Source organism: Centroberyx affinis, unplaced genomic scaffold, assembly GCF_046629955.1.
Source record: "Centroberyx affinis isolate AG114_WGS23_722 - 3 ecotype Tasmania unplaced genomic scaffold, CSIRO-AGI_Caff_v1 ptg002149l_1, whole genome shotgun sequence".
NCBI lineage: Eukaryota > Metazoa > Chordata > Actinopteri > Beryciformes > Berycidae > Centroberyx > Centroberyx affinis.
Window position 1 is genome coordinate 275,140 of NW_027280466.1, and position 23,276 is coordinate 298,415.

The 23,276-nt window shown below is 41.5% G+C and overlaps 1 protein-coding gene across 3 annotated transcripts; it reads right to left on the reverse strand.

Annotated features, from left to right (window-relative positions):
* Positions 1–331: 331 nt before the first annotated feature.
* Positions 332–22,401, reverse strand: map3k20a (mitogen-activated protein kinase kinase kinase 20a). 3 transcript variants are annotated; one of them, XM_071531927.1, is made up of 20 exons: positions 22,270–22,401; positions 20,251–20,503; positions 19,419–19,506; positions 15,899–16,000; positions 15,238–15,303; positions 15,113–15,141; positions 13,821–13,958; positions 12,375–12,461; positions 11,985–12,059; positions 11,779–11,885; positions 9,655–9,790; positions 5,223–5,267; positions 5,075–5,105; positions 4,819–4,958; positions 4,553–4,615; positions 4,374–4,463; positions 2,224–2,340; positions 1,957–2,031; positions 1,614–1,764; positions 332–1,375 (listed from the first exon to the last, which is right to left on the reverse strand). In XM_071531927.1, the coding sequence occupies exons 2-20, from the start codon at positions 20,407–20,409 to the stop codon at positions 648–650; spliced, it is 2,427 nt and encodes an 808-aa protein (XP_071388028.1). In that variant the 5' UTR covers positions 20,410–20,503; positions 22,270–22,401; the 3' UTR covers positions 332–647. The 3 variants fall into 3 exon arrangements, with proteins under 3 accessions (XP_071388028.1, XP_071388029.1, XP_071388030.1); XM_071531928.1 differs by having other exon boundaries at positions 20,251–20,440; positions 22,270–22,357; XM_071531929.1 differs by lacking the exons at positions 332–1,375; positions 1,614–1,764; positions 1,957–2,031; ... (4 more) ...; positions 5,075–5,105; positions 5,223–5,267 and adding an exon at positions 6,605–8,640.
* Positions 22,402–23,276: the final 875 nt, after the last annotated feature.

Genomic DNA, 23,276 nt, shown 5'->3' on the forward strand with positions numbered 1-23,276 from the left:
TAAATCCTCAGCAAAAACGGCAGGCTATATTCTAAGTCAAAATCATTATACATATTTTTTCAAATGTTCGGTATATGTTTTGACTGATAAAACATTACAATGTGATGTGTTGCTGAGGTATTTTACGGAATTAAAACGCAGTGTCTTTCATGAACTGTGCCGTGGCGCGAATCTTTTACTACGTAATTTGCATACAAGGCGGGTAAAATCTGGAGCCCTAGTATGTAGGTTAGAGACTGTATGAAAAATCAAATGTGTCTGTTATTAATTTTCATAATTCCCAAGAAAACAACTCTTTCCTTATTTAGATAACTTTTAATAAATACCTGTCGAGCATAGTCAAATTTACACGAACTTGACAGCAGCCAGGTTTCTCACGTTTTTAAATAAAACCATTTGTTATTGTATGTAGTAAAATAAATATTTACAGCATAGGCACATTTGGTACAAAGATAGGTACACATTTTCTTACAGGAAGAAACATTTCTTTTTTTTTTCAAAGTTAAGTGGTAACTAGACAATTCACTTATTTCCTAAAGCAGGCCTCTGTACACAAATAGAAGCTTATTTGTAAAAACTTGTCATTGTATGACATGTCAGCATACAAGAAGCTGTCAGTTCATGTGTATTGTGTAGCCCGTGAGTTATTAGCTTCGTCCACTGACGCCACCACGGCCACCCCTGCCCCCTCTTCTCTGTCGACCTCTGACTTGTTTATTGTCCTGACGTGGCAATCGTTTCTGACGCTCCACTTTGATCCACCCCCCATCGCTGGCTTTAGCCTCCTCTTTTTCTGCGCTGGGGTTTTCTGTCACTGACGATATTCCTGGTATCAGCTTGGGTGGGCGGTTCTGCGAGGGGACACTGTAACTGTTGGACCGTGGCCTCCCTGTCTGCTGTGAGGTTTTGCTGGTTCTATTCTGAGTAAAGCTAGTTCTGTTATGGGTCCACCCATGTCTACTGCCCTCCCCTCCTCTCACAGGTAACGTGCTGCCAAAGTAGTTGTGTCTGCGGTAGTCGTACACGGCCCCGGCGCTGAGCGGCCGCTCTCGCTCTCTGTCTGAGGCGCTCTCTGATGTGGTGCTGGAAGGACTGCTGCCCTTTGACCCCAGGTGGAGCGGGGAGAGCTTGGCTGAGAGGCTGGCGGTTGGTGAGGAGTTGCGTGAGTCAGGCCAGGCAGAGAGGCGGCTGCGGCTGGGAGAGCGACGCACAGCTGCAGCGTAGGAAGAAGCCTGGTCTCCGTATGCAGACAGGAACTGAGGCAGAGTGCAGGCATCAGAGCTGCCGAAGGGGGCCGCGGCGACAGCCGGCTGCTGTGATAACTGGCTTATCGTCTGCCTCAGCCTCACGCTGTACATCCACCTGGGATCTACATCTGAAACAGAGGACATGCAGTGATAATAGGGCTGCTCCATCTTGCAGCTTTGATCAAGATTTTTTTGTTAGTTTGATGCCTGTTCTGCATATTAAGCACCTCATGCGTCTAAATATATTTTTAATATCACGAGTTCAGAGACAATTCTATAACAACAACGATTTTTTCAGCATTGGAAACTGTAGCTTTGCCTCTGTTCAGGTTATACAAGACTACAGGACAGATATGAGATAATTACCAGAGTTAGACCTGCTCCTGGGGTTCCAGTCGATGTTGGGTGGTGCTGTTTCGATGTCCAGCTCCACAGTCCTGATCTCATCTTGTCCTCCAGTAGGACTCCACCTCACTGGGCAGCTGTACCTGGTGGACCTCGGGGACCTGACATCACTCTATGGTGTCAAGTCAAAGGGAAAAGATTTAGGGATATTCAGCATTGAAAAGATTGAAAAAATATGTGTTGCACTCTGTTCTGTGAAGTCCTTTGGTGCAATAGCAGATTTACGTTTTAATCACACAAAGGGTGCTGTGTAGATTTGCATTGTTTTGTTAGGTTGTTTCCTGTAGTTGCTGAAATTACTAACCTCATAATTGACTATGTAGTCCACACTCTGGTTCTCCTGTATTCCAACAATCCACTTGTCCATCACAAAAGGTGGCTGAAATCCAATAGCATTGATTCACAAACTAATTTGACTATGGCAACCACATATAAAACATAATCATCATCAATAATAAGAAACATTTAGGATTTAAACATTTTAACATTCATTAAAATGGAAGGAAAGAGTATCTATAAAACAAAGGGATGTCCTTTCTAACTTGGTCAGGAAATGTGTTTGTGATTGCACCTTAGCCATCCTCAGGATATCCACATCGTGCCGGTTGGCATTAAAGGTGACATCTTTGATGTACGTTACCGCAACTTCATCCCCATCAAGTTCCATGTACATTTTCCATTTGCAGTCCTTGAAAAGAGAGGCAATGGTGAGATATTTCAGGTCTTCTGGTACACTCAGCACCAACCCCTGATAACTGCATTGTATGAAAAAGTTCATAATTACACTATTCTGTGTGGAGAACTTGGTTACTCTTGTATATAAACCAACAGCACAACCTAGAGGTAGTTTAATGGCAATGGCAAATTATCAGCCACATAGGCTCATACTGTAGGTGCAAATGGAAAGTATAACATTACAAAAATATGATGAAATGAAATTACAAAGTGACAAAAAGGCTAATTTATACCAAATGTAATTCCAATCATCTGTATACAACATTCAGGCACGGTAAATGGATTGCTAAAGCAGCCCATTTAGAAAACAGTTATCTTGTTGGAGATTGATTTTCCTCCTTACTATACTGATGTATTCTACATCGCCGAGAGAACTGCGGTGTTTGTAAAATTATGATAACACAGGGAACAAAACAAATGGCAACAATAGCAATTAATTTTCCTCCAGACATTCTGAATTCCTTGCTCTCTGTCAAACATTTGCCAGTATTTTTTTGGGCCCAGGATTAGTTTGCTGGAACATGGGGATATGCCGATTTTAGGTGACAACACCATTTAAGCAATGCTAATTTTATTTCAGTTTGGGCAAAAAAACTGTTTTTCCATGAGTTGCTGCATGTGACACACATCAAATCCTCACTAGGAGGCACGAATCTGAACAATTCCCTACCCCACTTCTCCTGCATATTGAATGCTGACGAAGCAGTAATGATTGTGCCAATCCCTAAAACCCTGCCATGAAGCCACAGGTCACTGCTTAACCACACAGGGTTCACGGCACAGGCCAATCTATTGTGCAGGGATCACAGAGGAAGACATCAGAGGAGTGGCACTAACACACTCGTCTGAGGAGCCTCAGTCCTCTCCTGCATCGTCCCCAGGGGCTGGAAGCGGCTCAAAGGGGGAGCGTCAGCGAGCCTCTGGCTCAGAAACACACCAGTGGCCTTGCGCTGGCCTGGTGTCGGCCCTGGCCAGTCGCACCGGGGCTCCCAGGTCCACGCTAGTCTAATCACTCCAGCAGAAACAATGTCTGGTAATGATGCCTAGGACCCGAGTGCGTCTAATGACAACTCATACATAATTCAGCACCTTTCACTTGGCTGCGCGGTGATATCCTCATTAGTAGGGGACCCTCAGTGGCTGTCAGATGGTGGCCGCACAATCGCAGGCCCTCATTTTGTCTTTGTGAAGTGCAGCTGCTTCCATGACATCGCCAGCAAAGAGGGGCGAAGAAAAAAACGCAGTGCGGGTTTGTTTTATTTAGTGCAAAAAACCTTCCAGTTTGTAAAAACAAGGCTGACACGGAACCTGACACCAGGCAGGGGAAAATAATTAGCTCTCATTTTCTCAGCCTCCTGTTTCCTTCTCCCTGCTGTGTTTTCTACCCACTAAACCACCACATGTCAGAAGAAATGGGAGGCAATTAGCAGGCTCGTTTCAGCCCTGCCGAACACACTGAAAGAGGACTATTTATGATGGGACAATGAACAGCTGAAAGATTAAATAACATTTGCCTTTTAAAAAGAAAATGACTTCTGGCTAAATGGGCTATTTTTGATTAAATTCAAACAGCAAGTGGAGAGTCACCCTTTCTCCACAGTTTGAGACCCTAACAAAGGGCTGTGAGCAAGCCGAGGTGGATGTGGTACATGGCTGAAGATGAAATGTTTATTCATTTCATTTTTATAAAGTACATGTCTAGCGATGGCAACAATGCTCAGTATAACTGTGGTCAACTGTGTGATGGAGGTCATCGTGGGAATCCTCAGAACCAACAACTAGGAGTATAATTCAGTCATGACAAAAACATGATTCTGTACACCCGTTTAAAAATATCAATAATAACCTTACTGATGAAAAAAAGACATATTTTATAACCCATCTGATCGACATTTCTTTGTGAATACCCTTTGTTTAAGTCAGTTAAATCAAATGTTCACTGCTGCAGATCATTTTGGTGGAATGAGTGTGTCGATACAAACTTACAGACTTTCCTGTTCCTGCTTTCCAGTGGTATCCAAACACCAGCTCCAGATTCACTATTTTACTCCTCTCCACCTCCTCTTCCAGCTCATCCTGGGAAGAAAAGGTGTTCAGGCACCAGTATATTGAAAATCAGGAACAATTCTTAGTGAACATAAAGGAGAAACTGTATAACACTGTACCTTGAGCAGCGGTGGGAAATGGACGAGCCCCAGGTAATCCTCAGCTAGCTTCTCAATTTCACCCTGCCAAAGAGAAAATATCACATCCTCTGTGATTCCAAACATGTATTAGCATGGATCTCATCCTATAAATATATAGTCATAGATAGATTCTGGCTGTGTATCAATGACACAGCTTGTATGGATTAACAGTTTTGTTCATACTCTATGGTTATTGATTAACAGTTTTGTTCATATTCTATGGTTATGGGTTAACTGTGCCTTGCCTTAAGGTGCATGATGTGACCTTTGGACTTGACCCCCATGTCCCGCATGTCATGTTCCGTGAGCAACAGCAGCCTCTTGCCTGTGATGTGGTTTTCCTTAAATAGGTCAGCATACAGCTGCATGCCACATGCACCCTCGCCTGAGATAGATGAGAAAAACACCCAACTTTTAATAAACAGGCAGTACACAAAGGAATTTGTAATTTGATTTGAAATTATCTTACCATGTCCTGCTACAGAAAGAGAGCAAACCAACCTGCTCCGAATATTTGATGCATCCAGAAATACTGCAGGTACAAAGATGGGAATATATTAGTTTTCATCAGTAATGGTACTGTGCGATATGAACATCGTAATATTGAGGCATAATACATTAATTATAGGGTGAATGTATTGATACTGACCACATGCTCCTCTGTCCAGGTATAGATGTCGAGGTTGGGCAACAGCTGCATAGAAACAAAAGATAAACAGAAGTAGCACCAGGGAAGATTGATATAATATGGATTGATACAGACAGTAGAAAATGTGTGTGTATGTGTGAGTCCGAAGTGTTACTTTTTGACAGCATGACAGCAGATTTTTGAACACAGACCATCTTTAAGTAAAAACCACAAGATTTAAATAAATGCTGTTAAAATGGAAAATCGCCATGTTTTCCATGTCTGTGGAGCAATTACTTTTCCGGTTATTGTGTTGTGCGATTAAGATGACTTGCCTCTAATGGTCTACATCTGAACTGAAATGTCCATCTGACTGATCTAGCGTGATCTATTTGAATGATAAATCATTTATTGCTCATTAAATGTAATCAGGCAGAAACTTGCCAGCCAAAATAAAGATTTCATCATTATGATCATGAGTCTGGGTTTTAATGACAGAAATTCTGCAATGGAAAATTGGGAGGAAAAATGACTAAATGAATGAGTAATCCCCATTCACTGTCTTCTTCCCACAACATCTGACAACGGCTCAGATTATGAACTGAATGCCAGCCTCAATAGATTGCATTTCAGAGTCATTGCCACACACTTCTGTGCAACCAGCCGCCTTATAAACTCCCTCACCCCTGCAGCATTTTCCGCCTACTCCAGTGCTATCGTTCGGAAGTAAACAGATTCAAAAACACTCCCCCACTGCCAAAGTCCCATTACAGATGGAGCCTAATTAGAGTGACATAACATCACATTTCAAGCAGCCATACTGTATTTCACAAATGACTTGCCTTCCTCCTTTTATTAAAATCCAAGGCGTACTGTTGACAAAGGGTACCAGCTCTTAAATGGGACAGGGTGTTGAGGGAATAGAGGGGGGGGGGGGGTTGGGTTTGTCAGCTGAAATTGCAAAGCACTTGGAATTTGTAAAGGATGATGGGGAGTTGGGTTTACTTCACACAATCCTGCCCCCATGTGGACTGAGTGCATGATAGGTAACTGGGGCTTGTATGTTGAGAGACACATGGTGGCGTGGAACTAACCACACTATGCAGATCAACAAAATCCTAAGTGAATCAATATGTTTGTCATAAAATCATGGTAAACTGGTGTGATCCACTTTCTGTCTTTAATATCCTCACAAACAGTGTGGTGTTGTGCTACTGTATGCCATAGTATTGTGATTTTTGCCTGCGTGATATTGAGGTAGTACCATATAATTCACATTAAACAACACAATTTCAACACAATTGGCTCAGTTTTGAAAAGATGTATGGTTAAAAAAAAATCTGAGAAAGATAGGTAAGCAGAGTGCTGAATGAAAACGGTTTATTGAAAAACAAAACAGTGAAGAATGCAGGAAAATGAGTCACATCAAGAAGCTGCTGGTCTCCATAGGGATTGGGTGGAAGCTTGAGGAGATGATTGGCATGTCTGGGGATTAAATATTTCAAGACACCTAAAGTGGTTGAATTTCACACAGGGAAGCGTAAATATTGTTTAAAGTCTATGTTAATTGGTGCAATCTGACTAGGGGTTTGACAGCACAACAGTACAGATAATGTATGAATAGGAATATTAGCTCATGGCAGGACGCTAACAAGCAACAACACGTGAACACAGCGGATTACATCCTCATGAGGCTGATTGAAGACCTAACATATCAACTGAAGAGGACAATTTAATGGGCTATGCTCAAGAAAGTGTCTCCCTTCCCCAGATGCAGCCTAATACCTAACCTGAACACTAAATATGTGCAAACTGCAAGATTGATAACTCAGCTCTCATTAGGGTGGTTTATGCTTCAAGATTTTCGCTGCTGTAAAGCGCACATCTTGAAGCTAATATTCAAACAGTTAAACCATATGGTGTGATATGTAAAATGTGTCTAAATGAGAAAATAATTCTGTAAAACGCTACATTGTGAATAATTTGGTGAAGCTTAAGTAAGCTTGTGTATGAGTCATATGAGTGCAAAAGTGGTGTGTGATTGAGGCCATTGGTGCAAATACATTAAAGGAATAGTTCACCCAAAAATGAAAATTTTGTCATGATGTACTCTATCTACCATCATGTCAGTTGAAACACTGGTGAAGTTTGTATGTCAGTATAACACACAGTGAGTTAGCTAGCGCAGCTTCATTTCAGCCTTCTCCAAAACAACTGGAGTGAATGGAGGCCGTTTCTTTAAAGCTCCAAAAAGGGCAAAAAATGACCATGAAATTATTCCAAACAGCATAACCCACATGTTCTGAAGCCAAATGATGGCACTGTGGGTCCAAAAGTTACCTATTTTTGGGTGAAATATTCCTATTTATTTATTTATTCCTTCAATTATGTCAACCTCACAGTTATAAACCCTATATATTCAATTGTCAGTACCTTTTATTCAAAACTGCGGGCCTTGTCATGGAGCCTGTCTAAAATGGTAAAGAGAGGTAGAGGATGAAAAGATTGAAGCTGACAGTGCTTATAGGAAAGTTCCTCTCACTCCTGCTGATTTGAACCTGGGTCAGTCAGAGGATAAAACATGTACTTTCTCATCCTGGTGAGAGACTCCATCTCAACAACTGCGCTCCACCACATCCCGAACAAATTGGCCAATCTTAATGTCAGCAAAATGTCACTTCATCATAAAAGCTTTGCCTTCTCTATGCAACTGGCTCACATGGCTCTGTCTTCACAGCATGGCACTATACATCCAGTACATTAGGCATAAATGACATCCATATGGTCCATGTAGGTGGAAGGTTTCAAATACATTCTATAACAGCGACTACATTTCTGTGCTACATTGAGCATTTGCTTCATCATGAATGCACATCATGAATAAAAACAATGAACAGAATAATAGTAATAGCATGCTAAGACAAAAACTTTGAGGGAGAAACTGATGGTTAAAATGACAAAATAATCAAAATGACTTGACGAGCAATTAATTTACAAAGCGTGCTTCCATAACACCAATAACGCAAGATTTGATGCATTATGTGAGATATCTTTCAAGACCACAGTGCTTGACAGACGCAACAGAACCGGCTGTGGCAAGATTAAACTTGGGGGAGATTCAATCGCTGTCGTCGGACCAAGTGAAGCGTCCCATCCCCAGAGCCATGTTGATTTTGTGTCCTTCCCTGACACAGCTGGATTTGGAAGAGTTCTGCTTGGCCTGCATGTTGACCTGCATGCCGGAGTGCAGGACCGGCCGCCCAACGTCCAAGGAAAACATGTCGTCAAAGCCCTTCATCATGGCTTGCAGACTCAGACCCTCCACCTCCCCGTTACTGGAGGTTGTGATCTGACACGACATCTGCGAACTGTTTGACTCCTCCATCTTAGACTCATAGAACGACTTAGAACTTATCTTTTTTGCCACAGGTAAGAAGAGCTGAGAGGTGGAGATAGGTGGAGAGAGAGGGGACAGAGAGGAAAAAAGAGAGCGGGGCAGAGGATGGAAAAGAAAAGGAAGTATGGAAATTAGTTTCAAAAGCACATAAACCGAGTGGAATGAAGGAAAGTGAATAATTTTTCACCCAACACAAGACGTGATTTTGAAAAGAAGAGGGTAAAAGGGAGTTTAAGGAGAAAACACTGGAAAACAGAACAGTGGAGTCACAGTAGTAGGAAAAGAGAGGAAAAGTAAAAATGATTTCAATATTCCTGATTCATAGCTTTTGCTGACAATTGCAAAAAACTATAGAATTTATATGCTGTTGAGTGACAGCTTTCAATTTATGCAAACCGATAGCATGTGTATACTGCACATATGACTGCATGCGATTCAACAGAAACACAACTGAACGCAAGGAAAAACAGCATATAAATTATATGCTGTAACGTGAATGCAATGCAAGTAAAGGTTTCTTGTGCATGCCAAAGAACATTGTGGAGAAACAAAGAAAAGAGCAATGCCACAAACAGCAGGTCAGAGAGTAGCGGAGGTTCACAGTCCAACAAGAACGGCATTAGAAACGCTGCATTCGCTATCTGCATCATGACGGATGATGACCATATATCATGCTTACTTGTTTACTTACTGGGCAATCATGCACTACACAGTGAATGGATACAGCACTACCAACAACATCTACTAAACCCATAAGCCTATCGCTGATGTCCTCAATGCTTTCTCTTCCTTTCCATTCCACTCTTTTTATTTCCATCCCATTGCCTTCCTATTTCCACTCAGTCCCAGAAAGAGATCAGTCTGAAGCAAGGGGATTTCGTCCTTCCCCCTGGTGGCAGTGTGGGAAACCATTGCAAAATCGTGGCACAATCAAGACATCACTAGTGAATAATGGTGGTAAAGTGAGGTGTTGCTCTGTGACCACTCGACAGTGTGCGGCGCTCGCCCTATGGGTGAAGGTGGACCAAGGTGAAGAGGGGACAATGGGGAACTCACCGGGGTGTGGGACTGCTCGATGAGTTTGCGCTCCCACATCTTCAGACGGCGCTCCCTCTCCTTCAGCTCCTGCTCTTTTGTACTCAGGTCTCTCTCCAGCTTCTTAAGCCTCTCGAGTGTGGCTTCAATCTCACACCTACAAAACACATTGCAATACATCGGTCAGGATAATAATGTTGCATCAAATAACTCCACAGTACTGGGGCAAACTGGAATAAATGTGGTAATAAATATTGACAAAAGCTCTCTTGGAGGCTGATTTGCTCTACATAATGGACCAAAGCTATTAGGATTATTAGGATTAGTTAGGAAATATGCAAACTTTTCTGCAAATCAGAATCATAATCAGGTTTATTTTCACCAGGTACATTTTCACATTCTAGGAATTTGACTTGGTGAAGTTGGTGCAGTACAATATACAGGCATTTAGACAGACAAACAAGCAGCAATCAAGCTTTACAAATAGAATTTAAATATCAAATATCAGATACAAAGCAGAGAGAAAGAAGAGATTCCTGAAAAATATATACAGTATATACAATATCCCAGTGATGCACAGGGGTCAGAAAAAGGATTAAGCTTTGGTTGTGCTGGACAGTTTGAATGCAAACAATGCATTATTTTGCCCTAATGCTGGGGAGGTTTGCTTTGCCCAGCAGGTGGGGCTGTGCAGTGTACCATGGAGACCCATGCCAAGTTTCAGGCCAACAAAATTGAGTTCTCACACTAACTATTCATAAACACATGTAGCCCAGGCAGGAAGGTCCGCCCTTACTCCTCCCAATCCTCCAGCTCCACCCGTATGCTTCCCACCTCAAAGAATTTCCTCTCTTGCTCCCTCATAATTTATCCTCTTGCTCGCCACTTTCCTGACAAACTCTCCTGGCATTTCTCATCTCCCCCTACCCTACATTGTTTTCATATCTCAGGCATCTTCTTTTTTTTTCTTCTTTCCCTGCACCCACAACCAAAATAAAGAAGCTAACTCTCCTTTCCTGTGCAACTCATCCAGACAGTTGCAAGAGAAACAAGGAAACAACGGCTCTATTTTAGACCTTCTGGCCTGAGTCCAAACTAGCCTGATACATAGTGCAATAGGAGCCCATTTGACATTCAACGTAGAGAATCAGGATCACTAATTAGACTAAATTTAAATTGACTTCCCATCCAAATAATATATGACATTAATACATGTATTCACCTATCAGTTAATACCGTATTTACTATCAGTGGAAAAAAAAAACACGGCATTGGACGGATTTCAACAGTCAGGTTTAATACAAATGCATCCACATTCACGGTCAGCTGAACTTGGATGTTAAACTAGTTGCTTCTAACTATTGAACTCTCTGAGCTAGTGCCAGGAATTTGCACTGTGCCTGTACATAGAGGATATATTTACTGCTGGGTGATACAGGCAGCACGTCTGCTACCTGCCCAGAGCAATAACAAGCATAACAAACCCCTCTGCCCTGGGGTTAGCATAACATCTGTCTGAGTTCTAGTGAAGCAAACCCACGCTCTAGTCCGGCATAACCATCCAACTAACTAACACTATAAGATCAGCCATGAAAAAAAATATATCTGTCTTTCTGTGTCACACATGCTCCGATTCTGTTTCCTAGCATTGAGATTCAATCCACCTGCTCCACCTGCAGATGGCTGCCTGGACATGTTGCCACCATCAGGACTTCTGAGGAGAAGCCTCAGAGCACAGACAAGCCCCAGAGAGAGAGAAGGAGAGAGAGAATAAAGTAACAGCTGAGACTCAGGCTGTGCTGAACATCACCAAACCTCCAGCTGCTCATACAGGCCAATTAAACACTTCTACTTGAAAAAGATGGTGATTATTTTTAGGGCCTTATGGGTAAAGAGAGGAAGTATATCCAGATGGATGATTCTTTGGAGTTTTTCATGCCTTTATGTAGCTATCAGTGTAATTATTAAAGATCTATATGCACGCTCTCAAGTCCTTTTTAGTATTTCACGGCCCCCATCAGCTACATTTCCACATCTTTCTTTGAAATAGTTACACATTTCCTTAGGCTCCAGCAGTATATCCGCGGAGAAAAAAAGGAGCGTTATAAACATTGACTGGGCCTGGAGAATGGGTGATCACATTACCTCCATTCAGCCTTGTTGTTTAGGAAGGAGTTGCACTGTTGAGGAAGTTGGCTGTCGTTTGACATGGACTCCAGAGTAGAGAGGATCTGCTTGAACATTGGCCGTTCCTAAATCGACAGAGAAACAGGTCACCATTTGCCTTGTATCAGATGAAAACCGTTGGTCATGCCAGTTAGGAGGCTCTTGAAACTCTGTGGCGTTCTCACCTTGGGCTCCGTGACCCAGCACTTCTTCATGAGCTCGGCAAAGCTGGCAGGACAGCTGCTAGGAACAGTTAACCTCTGAAACACAGAATTAGGCAGCATGACGGCCTTGTGGTTAGGTCGTCCCCCTGCTGAAGGAGAAACCTAACCCCTACAGAGGCTGAATAAAGCATATCAAGGTAGAAGAAAATACACAGTCACATGCGCATTTAGTAACGACTTATAACAGTTCACAATACATTGAATGATGATACAAAATCTTGACTCAGTGTGCGGGAAGGCTTATTATTTATGTCATGTATGGACAGTAACAATTCCCCAGTTATGAGGGTAAAGACTGAGGACATTCTTTGTAAGAGGCTGTGTGAAACAGGAAGAGGGATTGTACAATACCTCATTTTTCTCCACCACTAGCCAGGCCACTTGTAAGCCTTCCAGGCCTTTGAAGGGTATCTCACGTGTAAGCATCTCCCACAGAACCTAACACAAAAGGGCTGCGGTGAGACAGACCAAACATCACAAAACTAGACTCTCCTCTGCTCATGACCAGCCACTGAACAAAAGGAAATCAACCTAGAGAGCTAAAAAAAACCAAAAAACTGAAACAACCTAAAAACTTGCTATTTTGTGTATTTTTGTTGTTTTGGTGTATCAGGCTTTCATAGAATCCCATTGAGCAAAATAGCAATTTTTTATATGTGTATAAATACAAATGAACAAAAATACAATTATACTTGGCTGTCACTCTTGGATACCAACTGCAACATACAAATTAGTAATTTAGTTAGTGATTTCAGATAGCTAACAGCCATTAAAAGACTGACATCATTTCTGAAGTACAACAGCAGTATTCCCTAGGTAATTTAGGTTCATTTTTTTCAGTTGGCATTCAGCAGTTTCGGCAAAACAAACCTGCATCGACATCTCAAAATAGTGAGATCATAAAAATTTAGATGAACCAACAATTTTCAAACACCCTATTTTGACGGGGCTGGGTTTATGAGTAGCTTCTAAAAGTGCACCCCATTTCTGCATTTCTCCTGCTCGCTGCATCTCACCACGTGTTTCTATTCCACTGTGGAACTGAACTCGGAAACATGTTTGAATGGTAAAATCCAATACTGAATTCTGAAAAACATCATTTTGCAGGATACCTGAAATTAAGAGCAATCGTGGGTGTAAATGATGATGATGATGATGCATTTCAAATTACAGTCAATGAAGTGGAATGCATTGTCTGTTTGGCTTGCAACATACCCTATAGATCTTAAAGCAACATAATCCAAAGGATTCAGATGATGTTAGTGAGTTGGAGTTTTACATAGTGATCTACACAATCAATTATATTAGTGATTACAATTTTAAAGTAAACAGTAATCGGTAATGTATTACATTTTGAAATGAACCTTTCCAACTCTGTAGACAGCCAAGAATGAAAAATGAAGGAAGAATGGAAGAATGAGAAAGATACAGTAACTTCCTAAGAGGCTGTACTTCTGCAAAGGTCAAAAACACTCCTATAGTCCACTTTAGCAAAGGAAGAAATGCAGAAATGAAAATGTCATTTTTGAAAGTCTGTCCTTTCAAGTGCGAGTGGGACCGGGTGATTGACAGTTTATTTTCTCAGCCATGCTGTGTGCAAGAGTAGCATTAGAGCAATTTCTCCAAAGATAATGTAGTGAACAGATTCTTTGCATTCATTTTTAGCCAGGCTGACTTTTAAGTCTCGAATGAAATGTATTCTAATAAGTCAAATACTTTCTCTCAAGAAAGCTCTTTACAAATTGGTTCCTGCTTCGGTCGAGTCAAAACGGTGTCGCCTCTGTCCTCGTCACTCACCACGCCGTAGGAGTAGGTGTCACAGGTCTCAGACACAGGCAGGCTCTGGATCACCTCCGGAGCCATCCAGGGGAATGTGCCCACCAACGACATGTGTGTTGTGTGGGACAGGAACCTGGACGCCCCGAAATCACAGATCTGCAGTGAGAAACACAGAGTTGAGGCTAATCTAATGAATAAAAAAGTTTATTTTGGTACCCATAGCATCTCATGATTTGTGATATGAGCCACAGAAGAAAGTTTAATCTGAAACAAAGTAATCAAACAACAACACTGTATAATGGCATGATTTGTAATTAGTTTTTTTTGCCTTTTTAGCTCATTCTAACTATCACACCATACACCGATTTGACAATTTATACCACAAAACTGATTTTTGTGTATTTTTATATCCGAATCTCATTACTTTTAATTCCTGGAAAATGGAAAATCATTAGTGGTGACTTCATTGTGTACCAGGAGGTGGAAATAAAAAATTCAACCAACAAAACCATCACAGATTTTGAGCAATCCTGCCCCTCTGCCCTTCCCATCCCACCCCAATATCCTGTTTCAACAGGAAATACATCACATTAGGGAAGCAAGATGCTCTCAAAATGCAGTTTCATTGTGACTTTAAAGAAAGTATTTGAAATGCACTAATCAAACCAGCAATATAGTTGGGAGTTTTTTCCCCACCAAAGAACAACAGTGACTGTAATAATATGTCACATGTGTGCCTCTGATGGTGATGCTGTGTGTATACGGGAAATCTCTCATATATGAACATGTTTATCACATCATTTAGGCCTGACTCATTTCCTATTCTAGGTGGGAGTTTTACTTAATATTTTGCCTTTCTTCTTTTGCAAGTAAGAGCTATAATGTTGGCTATTTTTGTTGTTAATTTTGTAAACAAAGTAAAGCCAAATTTCACTTCACTGCCTCGCTGTTTATCAACAAACTGTTGACCACCAACATCATCTGCTGCTGCCATGCTTTTCTATTATCTTGTTTCTCTTGTCTTTTCTCTCAGCCACATCCAAAGCACCCAGACACACCCACAATGCTGTCGGTATTTTCTTCTGTGTGCTAAGTTAGCCACTGCCCTCTTGTGTCCATATACTGTAGGTAAATAATATATTTCATGCTCATATTCCACAAAACTTGTTACTTCATCAGAGCTGGCAACACCGTGTGCTTGAGATCAAACTCTACAGAATATGACTTCTTATTGCAAATCAAGGTATATATTTTCATCAAAACAAAAGTGGACAGCACACTAATATTACGGTCAAGTACATTCAACCTACCTTGAGAACTTTGTCTGCCGTTAAAACAACTGCAAAGGAACAGAGTGTTTTGAGAGTCAGTAGAAATATCTATTCACTTCAAACAATATATAGCTTTTAAATCCAAATAAACTGCGATCTGTTACCATTCCTGGACTTCAGGTCTCTGTGGATAACCTTCACGGGGGCCTCTGAATGTAAATAGTGCATTCCTAATGGGGAAATAAAGAAAAGTTCTTCAGTGGGAAACCACACTGATGTAAACAATCCTATGTGCTTCTCATCTCTCTCTCCTGCATATCTCTGTCCCTCCGTCCCTCCATCCCTCCACCCCGATGCTCATTACCTATGTAAACTATGGGCTCTGATTAATCACATGGAGAAGTAATGCGTCTTGGAACCACACATGTTCATGTTCACAAGTGGGACCCCATCCTTTCTGAAATATGTCTAGAATAACAATGAGCTGAGAGAGACCTTGAGCTGCCTTCAGTGGAAATGCATTCTATGAGGAACTTGCTAATGAGCGAAAAAAAGAAAAGAAAATCAGTGACTGCTTTACTTTAGTCAAATCGCCATGCAAAAGTACACCTACTCTGCCCAAGCCAGCCTGCACACTGTAAACCACACAAGTACTGGATATCGATGCCAACAGCAATAATAATAGCTACAAATGGGGGTTAAAAATAGCAGCAAAAAGAGAAATTGTATATTTCAAAACACTGTTATTGACTTACACACTTGACATTTGCTGCTCACTAATATAAACAAGCAGATAAATAAATCTTATAAATAAATAAACCTTACCTTTAGCGATCTCCATGGCCCACGTCATGATCTGCCCCATGTCCATTTCCTCACTCTCAGCACTGGACAGGTAATCATACAAGGATCCCCCACTTGCATACTCTATGAAAAGAAAACAACAAAAAAACAGAACATAATTACATGAGTGTTTTAGTGCTAAGCATCTGATACCAAATTGTAGTTTAATCAAACAAATTCTGATAAAAGACGATAAGAATGACAAATCGTGAGGGTAAAATGTACTGCGGTGACAAAACTGTACTCCTGAGGTGCCACATTATACATATGAGCACAGTATGTGAGAGCATTATGTGAAAACAATTGAAAACTGAATTTCTGCCAGAAGCCTCATGGAGGCAAGCTGACAGTGTCTTGTTTACAGATTGCTCCTGTCACTGGCCTGTCACCGAGGATGAGCTCATTTATCACAGCGCTCGGAGGAAACGCTCGCACAACTTAACACCCCGAGCCACGCTGTTCTTCCAGGATGCGACAGGACGGGCATGTTACAGCCATCAACGTCACTCAAACCCTGATGCTTCAGACACACAACGACAGCTCTTTCTCTAGCCATTTTTTCCCCAAATAATTTCATTACAGCTGCGTTTTCAAAAGTTTTATACACTTGAGTACATTTGCCACTTTCTGTGGATTTGGACATCCATGTAGCATCTAGCAAATCTCTAAATAAAATCCCTATTATGAAACTATCCAAGACACAGAGATATAGCTTACTCCTGGAAAATCCCTTTTGTGAATGAACACTATTCAGAGCAGGTAAATCAATATTTTTCTATCTTGTGACTGTAAAAAGTGCCTGAATAAGGATAAAAGGGTAAAAGGAGCACTATCTGATATCAGCTGGACCAGAAGGAAACTGGTGTTTGTGCAACATAATAATCCAATCATGTCAATACAGACTAATGTAAACATGCATAGCCACCAAGATAGGACATGGTTACAGTCTAAATTAACAAACACTGTTATAAAAAAACAAAGGATCATTAATATTATGGTTTCTTTTCTACTTTTGTGGTAACAAAAGCTGGCTATATAACTGCAGACCTACAAACTTACAGTATGTATGTTTGTAAGTATAAAAACAGCTACTAAAAGAAGTTCACATTAATTCACCTTTATTGTTATGGAATCCTCAAACACCTGTGAGGAAGTAAGAACCGGTCTGCCTCTGTACTTTGTACTTTAACACGACCGTCAGCATTCCATAGATTTGATTCCCGTGCTTCTGTTGTAAACTTTACTTCCATTTCAGTCTCATCCACCTCCTCAGAGTAAATAATACTAAGGCCATGAAACACTACTTACATAACCAACTAGAGTGACAACGAATAGCCTTATATGTAATAGGTAATGGTGCCACTGTCCATAATCGTAAGTTGTCTGACCAACCTCTCCATTCATTCGGTTTATGAGCCTGCTGAGCGAGAGCTATTATTGTCAAAGCCATGTTGGTCAACAGAGACAAATAGGTTCTCTTTGTAGATATTGTTTGTTAGAAAGATTGAACTGCAGGGCCCTGATATATCAGCAGACAGAGGAAATTTATAGCTCAGCTGATGAATGTGGACATGGCATGGTCAGAATGGCCATAAACATTTTTCCTTTATCTGGTGTTAATTAGATTCTGCTTTGATAAATAGAGACACCAGCTCCTTGACAACCAACCCCCTTCTCTTTCACAGCCGCAAACACGAGCTGCTGGGTGATATGTGGCGTCTGAGAACTTAGAGAAAGACACTAACATGGCTTATGTAACTAAAAACAGCATGACAAATGCAGTTGTTCCTGTGAAGGTAAATAAAGCAAGGCAGCCGCTTAAAATAGAGATTACGTTCCGATTTTGGCAGAGATTTCAGCAAACTTATTGGGTCATTTCCGAGTCCACAATCTCACAGCGTTACTGATTCACCTTTCACCCTCCCAATAGCCCACATGCAGTATATAAATAGATAAGCCATGTTTCACAGCAGGATGTGAGACAGTATGGAGAGTCACTTTGCATTCCGTGGTGTTGAGACTGGTGAGAAAAAAAGTGTCTTGGACATTGAAGATGCAGCAGCAAGGACATAAAAAAACAGCACATGAAAACCACAACAGAGAAGAAACGGGAGCTGGGGCTTTTAACAAAAGTGAACTTCCTTGTATGTGTGCATACTTGGCCAATAAATACTCTGATTCTGAAGAGCAGCACAGTATAGAAACAGCACACACCCTTCATCACGGGATAAAAACACATGATAGTCTATTAGATAACGCACAAACACAGTGTGGGATTGAAAAAAAATCCTGAATCATACAGTCAGTAAATAAATAGAGAGGAAAGCAAGATACTGTGTTGCTGTAGGGGATGGGGGGCGAGGAGAGGATCAGTTCTATTGACTGGGGAACAAAAATAACCTGCACTGCGGGACACTGCATTGTCAACCTGATGAGAGGAGTTGGTGTTCGGTTGTTCAGGATGTGAGTGGGGTCTGCTACCGTTTTCACTGCCTGTTAGTTCAAATGCTTCCTGAAGAGAGAGAGCGAGGGCTCTGGTGATCTTTGTGGAAGTACGGACAAGACGCAACATGTGTGAGTTGTGAGAAGTCACTAGGTTTCCAAACCAAGCAGGAAGCGCAGCCTTTGATGTATCCAAGGACAAGCACTGTCCAACACAACTTCCCATCTATGTGCACCCCAAGGTATTTGTATGACACTGCAGGCTGGTGGTGGTCTGTTGGTGTTCAATTGAAAATCACCTCCTGTGTTTTGCTTAGATTCAGCAGGAGAAAACAGTCGTCACAGCACTGGGCAAAACTGTCAATAACACAGAACGACTATGTAGTTAATTATCACAAACCTCTGATCATCACCTGTAGAGTAGACTATGCCAATATAAAAATTTGCCATATCAGTCATGTCAAAATGAGGCCAAACTGGGAAATGAAGCAAATCAGAAGAACAGTTGGAGTGACCAAAGAAGGAGTGTACAGCGAATAGAGAATGTGGGTGATGGTCTGAGATCCCAGTGTGTGGGGAGCAGAGATCAAGACTCTTACAGTAAGGAATACAATGCCAGAGCAGCTGTCCTACCCAGGAGAGAGATTTTAAAATAAAACCCTCCACTGGATGGCCTGTACACTCCTGCCATGTGGGAGTTAGTGCAGAGGCATCGAGGGCCGCGCCCCTTTACCAAAAGGCCAATGTTACATGAGCTTTACAGGTTGCTGTATTCTTCTCAGCTACTAACCTAGACAAAAAATAGGGGCACACAACTATCAATGTGTGCACTTCCTGAACCCTCTGGCATTCACTAATGCTTCAATAGAAACCTCAGCACCATTCAGTGTTAAACAAACTGTGCAACTGCTACAAACAGATTGCTGCTGCTAAATTTTCCATAACGGTGTAATCCACATGAAAACTTGTGTCAAGCAACAGGTCGCTCTGTTGACTACTGTTTATTACTGAGAGATGAATGTGGCTGTCAGTATTAAGGCTGTGTAGATAATAAACTTACCAGTGACAATGCCATAGTTGGGCGCCTCAACGATCGCCCCGTAAAACTGAATGATGTTGCGATGGCTGAGGACGCTCAGGATTTCCGCCTGTGAATTGAACACACAAGGAAACAGCGTTACTGGGACGCAACTTTTGTTATAATAATGGAGGTCAGCAAATGTGTTCCTTAATAAATGACTGCACAGCATTACTTTTAGCATGTAAAGAAAAACATAAGTGAGAGTATGTATATAGTTATGGAAATATATGTTAATAATAACACATAGGCCCAAAACGTCTATTGTCCAATCATTCCTAGAATGAACAGAAACCTAACAAAACCGATTCATTTAATTGTAACCAAACACTATAATTAAAAGAACAATCGGTTCCGTGTGAAAGGATTACATTGATTTTTTTTCACTGGAGGACCATCTCTCCAACACTTGACTGAAGTTGAATGGATATCTGTTATCTTTTGGAATTTCATAAAAGAAATTATGACTAATTTTCTGAGCATCCTATCATAGGCCAACAAATGTAATAGAATTTCCCTGAAAAGATTTCAAAGATGATTCTTTTTGTCTTTAAGACAATGAGGCTGTCGTTTGAAAGTAATTTCAAGAACCGTCTATGCTTTAATTGGGCCAAATACATTCTCTCATTTGGCAATAATCTTTCTTTTAAAGCATAACATGCACAATTCTACGCACTAAGAGTGGGGGAGTATAATGACTATGACTGATGGGTACAGAAGTCACCACAACCCACTAAATGGGGGAGCAATTAAAATGATTACTATACTGACAATTAAAAAGTATATGAAAAGCCTGGGCAATTATGACTCCTACCTCATTTTCAATCTTGAGCAGTTTTTTCACCGCCACCTCTTTGTCCTGGGAGATCCACCTGGCTCGGTACACACTTCCGAAGCTGCCACCGCCGCAGTTCTCATAGAAGAGGATGTCATCGAACTTGATTTGCACGAAGGAGGCGCTGAGAGACGACATCTCATAATGACACTCAGCACCAACTCAACTTCTGGAGGACCACCGGGGGACAGGAAGGAAGGAAGTCCAGGGCAAGATTCACCAAAGGATAACCCTGGGAACAGTGCTAAAAGTCAGTCTGGTTCACTAAAGGAGGTTCCTAGAAATCCTTAATGTAAAAAAACAAACTTGCCCCTGTGGCACAATACACTGAATGAACAGCTTCACTCCACAACGCACCATTTGAGAGTGTGACTGAGAGGCTGGATGGAGCTCTAACTCGACCCTACAGAGGCCCACGTGCCATTGGCTACGTCTGGATGGTTTTAGCCGTGTGACTTACAGGCCGTTCCCATTCTCTACCCCAGAACTCCTCTGCATAGTCCTCATCAGTACCAGTAAGCAATGAGCTCAGGATCCAGAGTCTGCTTGTATAAGGACTATGGCATGCCCGGTATGCTGTGATCACGCAGCCAAAGTCACAGACTATTCTAGCACAGTCTGCTGTGTTGAGTACAAGTAAGGCCACAGGGAGGGAGAAGCATGACTGTCATAGCTGTAAAAATATAATTGCTGATGATAAACTGTGTCTGAATGTACAACTGTTTCAATTAAAAACCCTGAGAGACCCTCATGTTCTCTATTGAGCCATAAGAGTCAGTCCTCCTGCCCATGTAAATGCTTACATACAGTTTTTTTTTTTTTGTGTAAGGCAGGGTTAGGAACTCAATGCTTCCAAACTGGCACCCACACTAAATTATTAGCATTTTCTTTTGTTTGTGCATAACAGCATAAAAGCATCTTGTAAAGAAATAATCCCATCATTACAGGAAATTGTAGCTCTGTTATTGTTCATAGGTTTCCCATTTACAGCTGAGCAATTATGGCTTTTAAAAGGCTGTTACCTGGGTCTTGATCGGGATTGCTATCCATCCCAGCGGGAAATGCCTCCATTGTCACAGAGGGGAGCCACTGCTTTCTGCTGATTTACTTGTATTCATGCTATACTTAGCTTCACACCAATCTACTCAGTACACCAGCCCACAGACACATTGTGTGGCCACTCAAGAAGCCTGGGTTACTGGGATATGGGAGCACTCCTGCACTCCTTCCTGACAGTTCTCTCTAAATAGTAAACACTGCTGTGGGCATTGGAATAATAATGGCCTGATAGCCATATGTCATACTCCAGATAGTAAGTGTAACCAAAATTAAATGAAAAAACAAACAAACAAAAAAACACATTTCAGTATAGCCTATCACACAAAATACTTTACCCAGTTACTGCTACTTCCTAGATGAGAGTAAGGTGAATTTGCCGTTACAAGCTGAACTGCGGTCAGTCGAGGAAAGGGGAAACACATTGGTTCACAGTCACTATTTCAGCACAGAGGCATCTAGATATTGATATTATAATCTTGGATATTAATCAACAGCTCATTCAGTGGTTAGATATTGATTATGCCTCTGTGTGCATGCTTAGATCTTTAGGGTAATTTTCACACATGGCTTTAAACTTGATGCATTGAAACGTTTAGCAAGACTTATAAGCGCTACAACCCTCGAGAAAGTAGGCGGCACATAATGTCACGTAAAGATAAAAACAAGAGCAGGGTCGAAGACACAGTGGGAAATAAAGTAATGCTGAATAGAATATGCCTGTTGCAATTACGCTTTGACAGAGAGCTCATGAAAAATAAACTGCATCAGCTGGACAGTAAATAGCGCAGGGACAGGGCAAAATAAGCATTTAGTAATTGCATAGGATATTTAGGCTATAAGGCCAAGTGTCATATGCATATAGCTGCAACTGACAGTCGTCTAGCAACACGTAAATATCTAACTTTGAATCTCAGCTACTGACATTCTTAGCATACATACCGACGTGTGGTGTCAAGTTTGTATCCTACAAAGCAGGGCAGTGCAGCTTACAACAGGCGAAAGATAATCTTACTGTAATAAAATTAGGGCTCTCACTTTCCGGGAACTCGCATGTGACGTTTATGATTTCTCTACTACACCGGGGTGGTTTTACAAGTTGCCCAACTTCTTCCAGCCTCGTAAAGCTACCCGGCAGGACGGGGCTGGCCTCCTGACGCACGATCCCGTTGACAGCAGCGCCCCTCGCTGGACAGAAGTGGTACAACAGCCGACACTCCCGCTTTGTTTTGGGTTTTTTGTTCACATGCCCTGGGACGGTGGTGCTCAAAGTGGGGTTCGGGGACCACCAGGGGGTCCTTCATGGGGGGTTTCAGAGGGCCCCCAGCGAAATGAGGAAGAGTTTAATCTCACTAGAAATGATTGCAATTAGAGAATGTATAAGAATGACTAGTGTAATCTTAGGTTAGGTCATTCTTCTCTCCGTGTAGACAGTCCCACAGTTCAATACTAAATCAACAACATGCACTACCAGACAAAGGTTTGGACACACCTGATTTAATGTAGCCTACTATGTTTTTCATTATCTTAAAGCCATTTTGATCTAAAGACTTATGCTTCAATGCTTGTAATTTGTTTTTTTTAGACAATTATATATAGGCCTAGTGAAGCTGATGCCTATGTATGAATTTCTTTAAAGGGTAGCTACTTTAAAGAATCTAAACTTGGGATCCTACACATGAAAATGTTTGAGAAGCCCTGCCCCACCACAAGTTGACATGCACTAATTCAGTGGTTCCCAAACATGGATTGGTTTAATTTCACCTTAATTTAATGCAGTGGAAGTTAGAATCAGGACATAATGTGTGATAATGACCTCTGATCAGAGGTTTCTCTCTCTCTCCACTGTTGCCTCTCCATCTACAGTATCTCCTAAATCCTCTCAGATCGGGGTCCCAGGGACAAAGCCTGTATCAAATTGGAGTCTGTTATCTAAAGCGTTATCAATC

Excerpts from the sequence above, each read along its gene's own strand:
- map3k20a (XM_071531927.1), bottom strand. The coding sequence starts at position 20,409 with ATGTCGTCTCTCAGCGCCTCCTTCGTGCAAATCAAGTTCGATGACATC. Across the intron at positions 15,304-15,898 it reads GGCCATGGAGATCGCTAAAG|GAATGCACTATTTACATTCA; the intron begins GTAAGGTTTATT and ends TTTCCCCATTAG. Across the intron at positions 2,032-2,223 it reads ATATCCTGAGGATGGCTAAG|CCACCTTTTGTGATGGACAA; the intron begins GTGCAATCACAA and ends ATTGGATTTCAG.